The 17,704-nt window shown below is 41.9% G+C and overlaps 2 protein-coding genes across 2 annotated transcripts in view; both read left to right on the plus strand.

The window, feature by feature from the left end:
- Positions 1-17,704, plus strand: part of mtss1 (MTSS I-BAR domain containing 1) — a 656,873-nt gene that overhangs the window by 542,038 nt on the left and 97,131 nt on the right. The gene's annotated exons all lie outside the window — the stretch shown is intronic.
- On the plus strand, positions 3,441-8,013 carry LOC311048423 (neurogenic differentiation factor 6-B-like; the record flags this gene model as incomplete). The annotated part of the gene is made up of 4 exons (XM_084061681.1): positions 3,441-3,668; positions 6,588-6,746; positions 6,941-7,083; positions 7,437-8,013. The coding sequence occupies 4 exons, from the start codon at positions 3,441-3,443 to the stop codon at positions 8,011-8,013; spliced, it is 1,107 nt and encodes a 368-aa protein (XP_083917807.1).

The following is a 17,704-nucleotide window of genomic DNA, read 5'->3' on the forward strand; positions in this document are numbered from 1 at the left end:
AGAGAGAGAGAGAGAGAGAGAGAGAGAGAGAAAATAGTCTTCAGAGAGACAGACAGACAGGTATGTCATATGGGGAGGGCGAGAGAAAGGGTGAGAAAAAGGAGAAAGAGGGTTCAGGTGGGGGGTGTTCAAACGTCCCCTGGGGGGATAGATAGAAAAAAAAAAAAACTCACGTGGTCCAACCATAGCTAGTTGACGTAAGCAAGCAGATGGCATGGGTACCAGCTTCTAGAAGGTTGGCATTGCACGCTGTCATTCCTCAAAACCAAGAGAGAGAGAGAGAATTATAGCAAGCTGGAGGCGGAGTGGAGGAGAGGAGAGAAGGAAAGAAAGAAGGGAAGGAGGGAGGTGGAGGAGAGGATACTTACATAAATACATATACCTGCCATAAAGTAGGAAGCTGGAAGCTGGATGATGCACTCTGGAATTTAACGGGAAATAAGAAAAAATACAGGTGAGAAACCGAGGGGCCGTTTTAGCGACGGTTCCGACAGACCGTTTGAAATATAACTCAGGGAGGGTACAAATGGAACCATTCCATTTGTATCCACTCTGAGTTAAAGGATTTGTATTTCCATTTTTGTATTTTTAATTGAAATTTAAAAACGATCATTTGGACCATAATCCATGTGTGTGTGTGTGTGTGTGTGTGTGTGTGTGTGTGTGTGTGTGTGTGGTGTGTGTGTGTGTGTGTGTGTGTGTGTGTGTGTGTGTGTGTGTGTGTGTGTGTGTGTGTGTGTGTGTGTGTGTGTGTGTGGTTTGTTTGTTTGTTTGTTTGTTTGTTTAATTGTTTTAAATATGGGTTTGACTCTTATATCTGTCTGAAAACTTTATTCCAGTGGTCTCTGGGAGTTAAAGAAATTATAATAATGAAATCAAAATGAAAAACAGCATTTTTTTGAATTACCGGGTTGGCCCTCCCAGATGGGAACGATGTACGAAAGCGAATTTCACCCACTTTTTTACTTTGTAAATATGTAAATGTGACAATAAATCTGACTGCGCGCTTTAATATTAGATAATATAGATCAAATGTCCTGCAGAGGTGGCCAGGTAATGCTTAATTGGCCAATTAAATGGCCTACATGAAAGTCAACGGCTATTACGAATCTGAGCTGTGCCCTGGTGGTAATCTGTGTTAGACAAAGACTAAAGAAAATTAAAAGGTGCAAATTACATACATTACATAAGTACATTTTCAAACCTTTTCAAATTTACATTTTTTTTGGAAAATAGCATTATCCACAAGCTCACAATGTGTCGCTCTGCAACGTGTTTTGAGCTTGTACATTGGCTATTTTCACTGTATTTGAAATAATGTATTTATTTTGTACGTTTCGGTCCCAAGAGTTCCTTCCTAGAAATGTAGTGGAATCAAAAGAACAGTATTTTAGAACGTAGCAGAGTAAAAGTCACCAGCTTGCAAAAAAATAAAACAAAACAAAAACTTGAAATAAAACAATTGAAGTACAGTACGCAAGTAAATTCACTGTCCAACTGGTGGTAATGCACTTAGATAATGCAGGGACCTACAGGAAGCCAGTTTTTACATTTACACTGTTTCAGACGTCTGTGTTTGCCAGTTGTTGTTGTTGTTGTTGTTGTTGTTGTTGTTGTTGTTGTTGTTGTTGTTGTTGTTGTTGTTGTTGTTGTTGTTGTTGTTGTTGTTAGCCTTTCCTAGCTGGAGAAGGAACAGTAGAGAATATATATATGTTATGTTATATGTTATATGTTATTTCATAACATATTAAAAGGATGTTGACTAATATAAACATGCAGTTGGACACAACATAAGATTGCAGTGCACATGACAAGGCTTGAATGCTTGAAATACCAACTGCAAAATAGAAGCAAATGATGTACTTGAATGCTGCCATTCTTGGCAGAGCCTACAGTATACTGCATGAACAGTGTTCAAATAAACATAGTCAGTTGTCTTTGTGAAAATGTTTTTTTGTCAAGCCCTTCAAAATGATTGGAAGTGGGATTATTTATACTGTATAGATAGCCTATCAACAAGAAAAATACTATACAGTATGTGGTTCCTATACCACTCCAAAAAATAAAAATAAAACTGAGGGAGGGGGATGCAACTGCCTAGTTTACCTATGCGTAGAAACGCCCATAGGTCCGTGTCTGTTGCCAGTGGCGCATATTGGCATTACCTCGCTTTTGTAGAAAAGGCAGTGTGTGCCAAATTGTTAACAAGCACAAAAACTAATGAAGAACTGATGGTCACTTAAAAAAAAGAACATAACGTGTATATAGCACTACTAGAATAGCAAAGTAATAGAGGAATAATAATGTATATTCTTATTATTTATTTTTAAATGTATGGTTTATCAATCCTAAACGGATAGTGATTTATTTTCATGTTGGCCTACATGTTTTTTTTATTGCTACTACTTGTATCTCTCTCTCTGTCTCTCTCTCTCTTCTTTCCCCCCGACACGGTCGAGGCAGAAGGCCGCCCACCCTAGAGCCTAGGGTCTGCCTGACGTTTCTTCCAGTTAAGGGGGAGTTTTTCCGTTACCACTGTCGCAAAATTGCTTGCTCAGGGTGGGACTGTCGGGTCTCTGCTCTACATGTAAAGTGTCTTGAGACAACTTGTTGTGATTTGACACTTTAATAAAATGTAATTGAAGCAGGGGCGTCAATTGGGTATGCCTGGCAAGGTATGGCAGGTGCCATACCTTATGCAGGTGTAAGACCATTGTGTTTGTATGTTATACTGTAGGTATAATGCATAGTTTTCTATGCATTTCGGGGGTTTTAGGGGGTGTCCCTAACCTTGCCATACCTTAGCTTTTGCTGAACTGACACCACTGTTCCTGAGCCAATAATTTGAAGACGTGTCATCAGTCAATACTTCAAACTCTTTGAGAGACTTCGCCGGTCATCAAATTATTGGCTTAGGAATGCGACAAAAAACAAAAGATCTCCATGTATACAAGGCTTCATGGGATGTGTAATTGATAGAATACATTTTTTGGGTGAACAACTCTAATATGTGTGCGTGTGCGTGCGTGTGTGTGCGTGTGCGTGTGCGTGTGCGTGTGCGTGTGCGTGTGCGTGCGCGTGCGCGTGCGCGTGCGTGTGCGCGCGTGCGTGCGTGTGCATGTGTGTGTGTGTGTGTGTGTGTGTGTGTGTTCATTCAGTTATGAGCAGTGTGTGTGTGTGTGATTGGGTGGAGGCACGAGGAGTGCTGTTTGGGCCACCAAAAACCCTAGAATGGTCCCTGGATAGATAGATAGACAATTAATCTCTCTCTTTCTCTCTCTCTCTCTCTCTCTCTCTCTCTCTCTCTCTCTCTCTCTCTTTCTTTCTCTCCCTCCCTCCCTGTCATACCCCCCCCCCCCCCTCTCTCTCTCTCTCTCTCTCTCTCTCTCTCACAAAGGAACCAAATGCTGACTTTACCTTTTGACGAGTCGCTGCCTAAAATGCCAGAGAGCCCGTCGATCAGGAGTGGCAGCTTCTCGCAGCTTGGGACGTGCAGGGTCAGTAAGCCCCGCCTCCTCCTCCACCAGCACCATGACACCAGCCAGGTCAAAGCGGGTCTGCTCCTGGCCGTCCAAACCACAGGGGACCAGCTGCTGGACTCTGAGAGCAACCGAGGCGATGAGGAGGAGGAAGAAGATGAAGATGAGGGATTCGAGGGCCTCCAGCAGGTAGGAGTGTAGCCACTATAGATTTAACTTGTTCTAGTAGTGCAACAGTTAATCAAACTACTTGATTTGATCGATTATAACAAAAATATTGATAATCAATAATTTTATGAAATTATCAGTAAACAATCTATCCCTATTTTGGGCATGTTGTTGGAGGTGAAAAGTTTCCAGAAATGTAAAATAATACAAGCTGTTTTCGCTATTCAAATTGTTTTGCACCCCAAATCCTGACATTTAAATCATGGTTAACAGCACAATCTATAGTTACAATAGTTTCAATCAGGCATTTCATTAATTTAATCTTTTTTTTTTTATTTAATCATAATTTAATCATTTAATCATTTAAGGGTCAAGGCCACTTGGCCTTTGGTGTTGTATTTTTTTTTAGGGCAAAACACCAAATCTTAAGTCCAATTAATGAATTTAACTTAAAGGTTAAGGATGATTGCATTTTAATATAGTACAAGTACAGGGTATAACTATTAATATATAACTATTTCACAAAATAATGTATTGGAAAATAACCAATATTTCATATTGGTCTCAATATTTCTCACATTCAGCACTGTACTTCGCTGATTGAAGAAAGGGTCACATGAATCATATGAGCATTCACAGATTCAAAGTTTTATTGCATTTTTTATTGTCATTGAAGATGAATTGTGATTTAATAACCTTTGTTTATTGTACGTGATTTAGCCTAAACTATAGTATTTGTTAATTATTGATTATCTTAATTTTCATTCATTTGGTTAACCTTCACATTAATGTTATCCAACAAGTGTTTATACATTTCTCTCACTCGAGCGCACGTGCGTGCGTGCGCACGTGCGTACACACACACACACACACACACACACACACACACACACACACACACACACACACACAGACAGACAGACAGACAGACAGACACGCAGGCACGCACGAACGCACGAATGCACGCACACACACACACACACACACACACACACACACACACACACACACTCACGTGTCCTCGGGTTGCGGAGTGCAATGGTTGTTTGTTCTGTTACCATCACTTGTGAAATGCTCCATGATTATCATCGCAAAGACGTTGGAAGTCAATTGGGCGTCTGTTGGACCCTTGCTTTGCTGCAATTGTTTTCGGCATGTAGACAGCCGTTCAGCCAACAGAGTTAGCTCCCGGCGCTCCCACTCAAACATAATCGTGACACCCACATACAGTACAGGTAGGCTAGTAGGCTACACACTACAGTCAAAATTCATGTCTGTTAAAATTGTTTCATTTAAGCTGGTAACGTTAAACAAACAGGAGCTAGCTATCTCTCGTCTCTCTAGTCGCTCTCCCTCTCCCCACCTCTCTCTCTCTCTCTCTCTCTCTCTCTCTCTCTCTCTCTCTCTCTCTCTCTCTCTCTCTCTCTCTCTCTCTCTCTCTTTCTCTCTCTCTCCCTCTAGTCTCTCCCCTGTCAAAAGCATCAGCTTCCATGGGATTTTAAGCTGTGCGCGATTCATATCAGCCTCGAAATAAAACCTACCACTCGTTATTTGCGCAGCTACGTTTCACTTGATGTTGTCCAATAAGAATTTGGAATGTCATTCTCAACCACAGACAGCACTGAGGAGACAACGTTTAAATCAGCTGAGGCAGACTGCAGGCAGGGCATCAAGGCCACTGTGGCCGTCATGGCCACACAGAGGGGCAACGAGAGCCATGGCCGTCGTGGCCGCCGTGAAATTCCCGCCCTTGTGACAATAGTTAGGACAGTAACTAAGTAAATTTACTTGAATACTGTACTTCAGTTCAATAAAGGAGAGATAAAGTTGTTGCAAACGAAAAGCTTTATTGAATAAAAGATTTAAATGTTTTATTGAACATTTTGACGATTAGACTCTAGACTTTAAAAAGGGAGAACCCCCCTGGAGCCTAGATGCTGGTGGTGGCAGTGCAGATGAACCTCCTTCCTTCTCAACTCTAGACAATTGAGACTTTAAGATGGAGTTGGGGATGGAGGTGGGTTACTCGTAGCCTGGGATCCAGCCTGCTTCACTACGTTCGGCGGACTTTTTTTTCTCTCTTCGCTTCTCAGTCTGGAAAGCGTGCCATGTCCAGCCTCTCCAAAGAGGCTGGACATGGCATACGGCTGGAATCGAACCGTGGCTTCTGATTGGTCTGTGGTGCGAGGCGGGACAAAAAAAACAGTGTGATCGTTGTGATTCGTCATTCGTTCGAACAACATCCAATCAGCAACGACGTTGCCTAATGTAACATATGTAGTTCCAGTGTAGTTCTGCAAAACGAGTCAATAGGGTTCTTTCCAGACTGAGAAGCGAAGAGAGAAAAAAAAGTCTGCCGAATGTAGTGAAGCAGGCTGGATCCCAGGCTAGGTTACTCGCTCCTTGCTTGCTGAAAAGAGAATGACAGGATCAGTCAGAGGCAGTGATATTTAAAGGTGGAGTCCAATCGCCTGATTGGCTGACTGCTGATTGGCTGGAAGTGCTCACACTTAAGCTGTGAATGACAGGATGTTTGTGAAGCAGCAATAAAGCTGAAAGTGAGAGAGAAATCTTCCACGAACTTACGCCTATAGAGCTACATTATTATTGTATTTATTTTGCAAGCACATGACTTTCAGTCCACTACATTACAAATAGAAATAATGCATTTTTGACTCCACTACATTTCTTGGCACCCAAATGTACAAAAATAGTGAAAACAGCTGATCTACAAGCTCACAACCCATGGTGTGATGCATTTTGAGCTTGTAGATGGGCTGTTTTCACTTCACTATTTTTGAAAATTGCTGAAATTGTTTAAAAATGTTGTTTTAAAATTCTGCAATGTATTTATATTGACAAGAAAATGTACTTCATAATTTGTACTTTTGAATACTAGTATTTACTTCAGCATATACTTTGTCCACCACTGCCTACCAGCAGGACGAGAACGGCGTCCCGCGGCGGCAGAGGGGTCCCAGGAAGAAGCAGAAGACCCGCGGCCGTATGGACCGCGTCAAACTGCGACGCATGGAGGCCAACACCCGCGAACGCAACCGCATGCACGGCCTGAACAACGCTCTGGACAGCCTGCGCAAGGTATGTTATTTATATAAACCTCATATCCCCATATTACCACTTGTAATTTTTGGTATAAAAGACATGTGAAAGTGGTTAAGTGTGTCTGTGGGTTTTATAAATTATCTGAATCAAGGAAAAGTATTGAGAGCTTGAGACTAAATAACTACATTGGATCCATTGGATTTTGAAAATTAAATGCATTGTTTCATTAGGTGGTGCCCTGCTATTCTAAGACCCAGAAACTGTCCAAGATAGAGACCCTGCGCCTGGCCAAAAACTACATCTGGGCCCTGTCTGAGATCCTCAGCACCGGGAAGAGACCCGATCTGTTGACGTTCGTCCAGACCCTCTGCAGGTAGGCATGTGGTGTAAAAAAAGAAAGGGAAAAAAAGTAACTTGTGAAAATGTACTTTACTTGAGTATTTGTTTTGTTGGATATAGAACTTAAATATTGCACTTTTGACTCCACTACATTTCAATGGACAAAGTACATTATTAATTAATCATTATTACTTAAACCCTATTTCAAATATAGTGAAAATAGCACATCTACAAGCTCACAATGCATCACAATGTGACACATGAGCATCTAGATCGACTTTTTTTCACTATTATTAATATGTTGAAAAGAATTCTTAGCTAAGAAACGGAATCAATAAATAGAATCAGAATCGATAAAATCCTAACAATACCCATCCCTAACTGCAGGGGGATCTCCCAGCCCACCACCAACCTGGTGGCCGGCTGCCTTCAGCTCAACGCTCGCAATTTCATCATGGCAGAGCAGGACGCTTTCACGGGAAGATCGCCGTTCGAGGCGCTGTACCCTCCTTACCACCATCATCTCCATCACCATCATCACCACCACAGCGGCGATGGGGAGAGCGCCAGCGTGGACAAGCCTTTCCGGCCTTACAGTGCCTACTACGACACTTTCTACGAGAGTGCGACTTCACCCGAGCGCTCCAACTCGAGCCCCCCGATCTTTGACGCCGCGGCAGTGGCCCCCTCAGGCACCCTCAGCCCCCCGCTGAATTTTAATGGGATTTTCTCCCTCAAACACGAGGAGGGGGGAGTGCGGGATTATGGGAAGAACAGCTGCCACTACGGCGCTGCCTTGCGCTACTGCACCGCGCCATCGACGGGAGGGAGAAGTGCCGGCGCGCTGCACGGCACCATGTTGAGAGGAGGCTCCGCCCCGACGGACATCCACCCCTATGATGTACATCTCCGGGGACAGATTTACCCCGTCAATGACGAGATAAACACACCTTTTCATGATTAAAAGAACAACGAGAGAGAGAGAGAGAGAACTGGCTAAAGCAGTGATTTTTCAACGTTTTTAATTTCAAGGACCCCCTGTTTGAGATGCATTAGGCCACCAATGCCCATTGGGGGGGGGGACTCCAATCTACACTGTAAAATCATCAGTGCTACTGTAATTTAACTCTTAGATTGTACAAATGCGTGCACTCTCTGAGTTACGGACCTGTAAGGAGCTGTACGATTGCGTTGAAAACACTGGGCTCAGTCCTAAAGAATGAACATTTATTATTGATGTTGTGTATATTTTAGGTGGTAGTGGCGTGGTCATAGGCCATCTGATGCACTAATCATTCATTCAGCTTAATTGAACGGCAACCGTCTGGAGAACATTTTATAAAGGTTGAGCAAGGGATTCATTCATTCATCTATCTATCTATGTCTTATGTATTGTAGTCTACTTATGTATCTATTGATGTCATGCAGGGTTGCAGTTAATTGCCAGGGCCAAACTCCAACTTGCCTTGGGACCTATAACACACACACGCACGCACGCACGCACGCACGCACGCACGCACGCACGCACGCACGCACACGCACACGCACACGCACACACACACACAGACGCGTGCGCGCGCACGCACGCACACACACACACACACACACACACACACACACACACACACACACACACACACACACACACAGACACACACCAAACATAGTACAAGAGATACGAGTACAGATGCAAGTAGACTAAAAAGAGGATTCATCCAAATATGGTCCAAAACTTTTACTTTTTTTAATCACAAGCTCCAAGCTCTTGTTAATACTTTTCATTGGTTCCTAATTTATATAACACAAAGAAACACTTAACCGCTTTCACTTACAAAACATTTCTGGCGAACAACGCATCGCGATGCGAAGCGTTGTGAGCTTGTAGATCTGCTATTTTTGCTGCCATTGAGCACCAATGGCAAAGTAGGGTATTAATTTATGAAAACAAAAAAACAACATCATAAGAATTTTCACAGCAATAAAACCACTATGCAACATTCAACACAACACTAAAACGGTCTTCTCATTTAAAGACAAGAACTAGTTAATTTGAACACAGTTTGAAATTCCTGTACATCCACAATGTACAATATATTTATTTATTTATTTATTTATTTGTTTGTTTATTTCGTTTTTATTTCGTTTTTCGTTCGTTCATTTGTCCGTTCATTTATTCAGATATTTATTTATACAGCGTTTAGGCTCCACACAAGGCTTTAAGTTATTCTTTATTTCATGACTATGGCAGTGTTATTAGGGTCATTCCAGAATTGGAGGACATTTTACGTCCCACCCAAGAAATGTCAAATAATCCATTTACAAAATACTAAATAATGCATTTGTCGTGTAACTTTTACTTGTCCTGAGACCAAATCTAAATCAACTTGGAGCATTTAAAAAAAAAACACATTTAAAAAAATACCAAATAAGTCTGTAGTACCCCTAAAATGCAAGTTTTCTCTTGTCCCACCCCCTTGGTTGCCAAATTGAATCTCAGATAAAACTGTTAAAATGACATTTAAATCTACTTTCTTTTACATTATTTTGTTCATAGATGTCTCTTGTTGATGTGGAAACATATGTTTTAATTAACCTAATATTTTAAATAAGTATTATTATGCAAGGAACCTGTGTCCCACAACTTGCATGCAACCCTGTTACCTTAAACCTTTTTGCATGGTAAAAGAAGAAGAAAAGTGTGAGTCACATGACAGACTAGAAGTGACATCATCAAACACTTTCCTAACATCATGGGTAGAGCAAAGGCATCTCCTCTCTTCTATTATTCATATTTGTATAACATTGTCAGCCTTACTTGAATGTCTCAACCTACCTCACGCAACCCTGTTATGCATATTTCCAGAATAAGATAAATACTTGACAAAAAAAGTTGTACTTATTTATTTATGTGAGTTTGTCCTCTTCGTAAATGCTAACATCTAGCTAAACAGCTAGCTTCTATTCCTGAGAAAAAGCTAACATTAGCATAGATTTGCAATCCTGTTACTTGCAGCCCTGTTACTTTTACTTGCAGCCCTGTTACTATAACCCATATAAAACATGTAATAAAAATACTTTTGATGCCTGAGCTGAGCTAATCAAGCTTTTGATAGTATATTACCTATTATTGATGAATATATAACAGAAATTTGTCAAATAGAAAGTTATTTTTTCAAAAATTCGGAAGCCCAAATGTCCTCCAATTCTGGAATGACCCATTAATGGAGCCGTTACAGGTCGATTTGGTTACATTTCGTACCCTCACAGTTACAAATTAATAAACACTGAGGATTTTATGGGTGAATCGTTAAATAGTTTTTTCTGTCCTTTTTTAATTTCTCTTCCTAGATTATTTCTTTCTTCCTTCCTTTCTTTCTTTCTTGCTTTCTTTTCTTTTCTTTTCTTTTCCTTCTCATATCGTCCAATTTGTTATGAATTGCAGAGTTTATCGATTGTAAAATATGTACAGTGAATTTAATAATGAGAGATTAAATGATTGTAAATAAAAATGGTGAATTTGTACAAACACATTGAACAGATTCTCATGAAAGTATAAGAGCACGAATTATTTAATTTAGTGGGTGTTGTGACACTTTTGTGATGAACTTTTAGCCACTGAAACAAAAGAAAATAAGTCCAATAATCAATGGTTGGCTGGCAAATATAAACTACAATTTATTCCTTATTCACAAATGGAAAACAAAAGCACAAAGGTTTTGGCCCACTAATATATGCAACATTTCTGCAGAAGTGTTCACATTAGACCTAGATGTTCATATGTGTATTATCATTCATGATTATTCATTTAATATTTAGGGGGCCAAGCACACAACGCTTAGGCACACTTTTGTATTTGTTAGTTGTATTATTCTTCTGCCGCTATCTCACTATCTACACAATTGTTTTTTTATGAAACTTGGCAGTATGGTAGAGGGTCATGAAAAACGTAAAACTCACAACCATTGGCCAAAGGGTGGCGCTACACCAGTCAATTGAACAGCTGTGAAACTTCATTACACATGTGTCTCCTCATGAGGAAAAACGTTGGCCACGTTGACCTTTGACCCTTAGACCCGTAGATCTTCCTGCATTTTTTATTATATGAAACATAGTTCAATTCGAACTTCTCCTGAGATCTCCAGGAGGAGCAATCTGCAAAAAACTTTTTACACACAAACTTTTTCGGACATTTTCAGTAGTTTGAAAATAAAAATGAATCCGTACTTCTCTTGGGATTTCTGAGCAATCTGTGTGAAACGTTATACACACAATCTATGCACTATTATCTAAACTCCCAGTTCGAGAGAAGTTTGTACGTGAAAAAAATGAAGCATCCATGAGCCAATAAATATTGTAGAGGGCATGGCTTTATGAAAAATAAAAACGAAATAAATAAATAACTGTGGATGGGCTACTTTCTCTCAATCTCAGTTCTGGGGTTGTGGTAGCTCAGAAGCAAGAGTGTCTACATGTCAGTCAGAAGGGCCCTGGATCGAACCTTAGCTTATCCAGGCTTAATCTAAATTGCCACACAGAAATCATGATCTTATTAATTAATGTTCACTTTTTAAAGACAGCAGGAAATGACATTTTGACCAAATTAATTTTCTATTTTGTGATGTATGTCCTCGTAAAACAGGGGCACGTCACATGACAGAAGGCAAAACGTTATGCTTGCCAGCAGACTTAAAGGTTCGATTCCAGGCTCCGGCCAAACCGACTGGCCAGGAATAGTAACGAAAAGCTATAGCCTAAATAGAACACTACAATTTGTTTCTGTTGTGTGGATGAAGCAGAGAAATTTGCAAACTTTTGTCTTGATAACTGAATTTTTAACAAGAGTTTGAAATCCGCCATTATACAATAATGACATTTTAATATCCACAATCCCTCAGAAATGTGCTTAGCTGTTTCCGATGCTTTGTTAATTGCATGGTCTTCTTTCTCTCAAGTTCAGTTCAGTATTATGTTTCGATGGCTTGTAGCGCATATTGCGTTTTGTATAGTGCAATTTAGCATTGCTTGGCCCCCTTATTGCTGCTTGTAGCTGTATTTTGTTTTGTCTTGCACATTATTCATATTATGTTATTTATGTATTTCAAAAAGAGTTGCCTTAATTTGAAACATATCTTAACAAATGGATTATACAACATGTATTGTAATAGTGGCTTTTTTGGCAATATTTGTGGTTTGTTCTGACGCAAATCGTATCTTATTTTTTGGTCACATTATTTTATAATTTTACATCAAATAAAAGTGTCAACTTAAGTCTATGGTTTCTATATTTTGGTTTGTTTAAGAAAACACTTTAACAATCAGAGATTAAATTAATTTGCTGAGAGAGAGAGAGAGAGAGAGAGAGAGAGAGAGAGAGAGAGAGAGAGAGAGAGAGAGAGATTGCACGCAGGATCGTTTACGATCGTGCTATATGTGTGGTGTGGTGTGGTGTGGTGTTGTGGTGATGTCACCAGTGTGTGTGTGTGTGTGTGTGTGTGTGTGTGTGTGTGTGTGTGTGTGTGTGTGTGTGTGTGTGCGTACGTGCGTGCGTGCGGGTGAAGCTGGCAGTATGCCAGCATGGTGACAGACTGCCACTGCAGACGTGTCCCCATGTGTCCCTGCATTGTCATCCAAACACACATTATAGAGGCCACGCGTCACAAGGAGATGCAGTGATCCACACCACAACAGCCCTGACTTCCATAATGAGAGGGTTGAGGATTCATTTATGCTCCGTCACAGTCACACAAGGCAGGTTACTACTACTACTAACAATAATAATAATGATACATGCAATTTCATATAGTGCTTTTCTTTTTCTTTTTCTTTTTTTTTTATCCCTCGATTTTGTAACCCTGTTTTTCACCCGGTGCCAATTTGCTAAGTGATCCTGGGCACTACACTCCCCCCACCAGCCTAGGGAGGCCAGGGCCGAGCTCATGCCTCCTTCAATGCATGAGAGCCAACTGACCTTCTTGTCACCTGACAGGGGGGAGTTTCCCCGGTAGGACATACCGCGTGGAAGGAACACGTTATTCCAACCAGTTCCCTTCCCCTCCATCAGGCGCCCCGGCTGACCAGGGGGAGGCAGTATAGTGACCAGGATTACGTCATGTTTTTGTGAGGGTATTAACTACCCTAGGAGACACGGGGAGAACAAGCAAACTCCACACAGAGTAGGACCTTTCGCCAACCCCACCTAGGGTATGGGCGGTGTTATAGTGCTTTTCTAAATACTCAAGTTGCTTAACAAAACTAAACAAGCGAAAACAACTCTATTAAGAAAAAAAATAGTTAAAAGGGGAAAAAACGTATAAATAAACAAAATTGTTCAAATTAAAATGTAAAAGGGGGATTTGAATTAGGTGGGGAATGCAAGTCCGGAAAGATCGGTTTTATTTGAGTGTGGTTTTAAACGAGGCATGGGTGGGGGCAGCTTTGATGTGAGTGAGTGCAATAGGGAGGGAGCTGCAACTGAGAAGGCCCCTTCACCCAAGGTTTGTCACTTTGGGGACCAAGGAGGTGGTTATAGTTTTAAAAATTTTCATTTGTTTCATTGTTTTTGTTTCATTTTCATGTTTTCAATTTATGTTTTAATTTGTTCTAAGCAGGTTTGCTAGTTCAGTTTTTATTAGTTTTAGTGTTTTTTTTCCTTATTTGTTCATTTTGTAATATGGGGCAATTCTTAAAAAAGCTCAGAAAAAATGTGTGCAGTGCAGCACATTTTAGATCTGTTATTCTTGCTTTTTTAAGAAGAATATTGGATAGCCTAAATATGACTAAAACTCATTTGTTTTGGTTGTTGGACGGTCTGAGCATAACAATAATTTCATTGCGTGCGTGCGTGTGTGTGAAAGAAAGAGACAGCCAAACAGACACACAGAGAGAGATAGGGGGGGGGCACACTGTGTGTGTGTGTGTGTGTGTGTGTGTGTGTGTGTGTGTGTGTGTGTGTGTGTGTGTGTGTGTGTGTGTGTGTGTGTGTGTGTGTGTGTGTGTGTGTGTGTGTGTGTGTGTATTATAGGTCCCAAGGCAAGTTGGAGTTTGGCCCAAGCAATTAACTGCAACCCTACATGACATCAATAAATACATAGCTAAACACCCAGAAAGACAGACAGACAGACAGACAGACAGACAGACAGACAGACAGACAGACAGAGTGAATTAATGAATTAATGAAGGGTAGCCAACACAACAGCGAGTGTCTCTGTCCTTGGCACATATGTCCACCTTTATAAAAAGGTTCCCAGAGAATTGAATTAAGACGCTTTAATGATTATTGCATCCAATGACCTGTGCCACCAATAAGCTACCATCCAATACACCACATCATAGATAATAAATATTAGAAGAAATAGAGAAATGGAGGACTTAAGGACTTATTAGCCTTAATTAGTGTTTTTCAACATGGGATGGGCTCCCCCAACTCAATCTGGTGTGTGTGTCGCAATGATGTGCATGGTGACATTTTAACTGTTGGCTTTGTCAAAGCGTCCCGTCATTAAGTGACAAGGTGAGAACTAGCACATCAAGTGTTTAATACCAGTAAGACTCCCTAATCGGGAGATAAGCGACCGTAGGTCACATGTATACAGAAGAGGGCTGTAACGGCGATTGGTTCCTAGTTGTGTGGGCAATGCATAGTTTTGTTTGGTGGTCTAAGAAATGTGGTGGCAGGCATGTTGATGACATGAGTGTACACATACTGTGTAGTGTGTAGCAATTTGCGTGTTTTTAGGGGCAAAACTGTAGGAGTAGTGGGCAAAAATGTGTTGTGAAAAGCGGCCTGAAGGTGGCGCTAGAAGAGGGCCATGTGAGAAATTAGGGGTGGGGTGTCCGCGTTGCCTTGGCGGACGAATAGGTACCGGCCGCGGCTCTCCCGGACGCTCCTAGCCCGAGTTACGGCATTTTATGTGAGCTGCAGTGGCAGGGGGTCCTCCACTGGGGGCGCCACCACTTTTGCATCCGTTCTGGAGCACCAGGAGTGGGTGGTCCCCGGGAATGCCCCGTGAGCAGCCCCGTTGGGGTGGTCATTTGGTAATTTGTCCACATGTGCTCATTTTTTACACTTGGGGGTCCCCGAGGCAGCTGGGGGTCCCTGGAGCTCCGGGGGTCCTTGGAGGGTGTAGTTTGGCAGGTAAGGAGTGTGTGTGCAAAATCTGGCATGGATCGGGGCAACGGGTGCGGAGATATGAGCAGGGCAAAAGTGTGACGGGACGTGTGTGACGGAGGGACGGGACGTGTGTGACGGAGGGACGGGACGTGTGTGACGGAGGGACGCACGGACACCTGGAGCCGGTTTCTATAGTAAATGCGACCTACGGTCGCAATGACACTTTATTTCATATCTTCATATTATTAGATGTGAGATATCTTTATGATATATCTCGCCAATTCTATATTATTAGATGTGAGATGTTGCAGCTTTTCAAGTCGAAAAATAGAACAATTTGAGCGAAGCCTGCATTCGTTCAGCAGCACCTGTTTTTTCACATATACTCTGTGTCCCTTAATGAATGGCTTTGTCACTGAATTGAACTTGCCACAACACAATGTTTTGTGAGCTTGTACAACTGCTGATTATTTGTCCCAGAATAGGGACACTATAGGGTTCATGTGGTTAATTTGCATTTGAGAACATACAGTACATAGGCAGTTTTAGTTTGCTTTGTAAGATGTTGGCTAGTAGCAGGTAGCTAATGTTTGTAGCCATCCCTCTATCAGGTTGTTTAGCCTTCTGGCTTCCAGATTGCTAGCAAGTCATACTATGTGCGTTTTTTGGACTGGCAGATGGCGAGGGGTGGGGGGGGGGGGGGGGGTGGTCACTGGGGGAATGAGCTATTCCACAGTGTACCATTCTGCCAGTGGCCTTGTGGCTGTGAAGCCATTATCCAAGTGCTGGCATCTGAATCAGTCCATGCTTGGGATGGCAGGGGTCTATGATAAACCTGTGAGCATGGCTGACTCAATGTCCATTGCATACGTCCTGGATGGAGAGAAGCTCACATGACTCTCTGCAAAGCTTTGTGGCCGAGGTCACTAAATGGTGCATTTTATACAGTGGCTTTCGGTACAGCAGTTTTCAATGTATTTAACTTTCTCCCATTCAGTTTAAAACAGAGGAGGTCGCACAGATTGTAGCCACGATGCAAAACCTTTTGTTATTTGAAAAGAGGATATGTTTCGACAAAGTCTTCTTCAGGGTCTGACCAAGCATGGACACAAAGCTCACATTTACACGGACTGGGACAAAGGTGAACCGCTCTCATCAGGGAGTGTCCTCAATCGAGCCAATTGGTAACTGGTTACCAATATTGGCCGGGTTTCCCAAAGAGCTCGTGCGTAGAGCATCGTCGCAGGTCCGACGACGGGTCTAACGTGTGACGTCACATGCTTCGCAGTACCATAGCAGGCACGTAGATTTCAGGTCATGCGTGGCCGTACGCAGCTTGCGCAAGCGTCTCCTACACAGCTGGGACTCGGCCAAACCTACGCTCTACCCTCATTAGTAGCAGGTGGTTGTGCCCCTGCGTGCCATCTAAACTGGCTGCGTGTGTGGTAAAAGTACATTCGTGAGACAGAATGCGCGCAGCATACTCCCCGCCCACAGTAGGAGGGGAGTACTGTCCTACGAAGCATCTTGTAACGAGCGCCCTGGGCCGCCTGTAACACCCATCGTTCTATGAAATCTATGAAAAGACCGACACACACACACACACACACACACACACACACACACACACACACACACACACACACGTGTGTGTGTGTGTGTGTATATATATATATATATATATATTACGGCCGGGCCGGGCCGGTGCGTAAAAGGGCGAGCGGCTGCAGTGCTTCGTCCTCTATGCATGAACCCGAAGTTTACAAATCGTACTCTCACGGATGATCCGATCATCTAATAAAAATATTAAGCACATGCCAAGTTAACTAAAGGTATATAAATGATGCTGAGCTAAATATGTTTCCTTAATTTCGAAGTTTTATAGTTAAACGTTATGATGAAAGTGCAGTTCCTCTCACAAAGTGACAGCTGTTGCGCTCGGCGAGCGCAACAGCTCGCCATGTTTATGAATGGTTAAAACATCTTTTGAAAATAGCAGATCTACAAGCTTGTGACACGTTGTGAGCTTGTAGATCTGCTATTTTCAAAAGATGTTTTAACCATTCATAAACATGGCGAGCTGTTGCGCTCGCCGAGCGCAACAGCTGTCACTTTGTGAGAGGAACTGCACTTTCATCATAACGTTAACTATAAAACTTCGAAATTAAGGAAACATATTTAGCTCAGCATCATTTATATACCTTTAGTTAACTTGGCATGTGCTTAATATTTTTATTAGATGATCGGATTATCCGTGAGAGTACGATTTGTAAACTTCGGGTTCATGCATAGAGGACGAAGCACTGCAGCCGCTCGCCCTACCCAAAATAACAGATCTGCAAGCTATCAACACGGCATGTCGCAGTGTGTTTGTTGTATATATGTCTGTTTTTTTGGGGAGGCGTCGCCCGTTACGCGTTAAGCTGTCAATCATGCAGGGGGACGCCCCCTCTATCCTCTGAATTTTTTTGAACGGCGAACAATGGCCGCAGTGTTTATTTAAGATCATTGAAATGTCACCTTAAAAAATGCATTTTAATACATT

The sequence above is a fragment of the Gymnoscopelus microlampas genome (assembly GCF_963454915.1).
Source record: "Gymnoscopelus microlampas genome assembly, chromosome: 7".
NCBI lineage: Eukaryota > Metazoa > Chordata > Actinopteri > Myctophiformes > Myctophidae > Gymnoscopelus > Gymnoscopelus microlampas.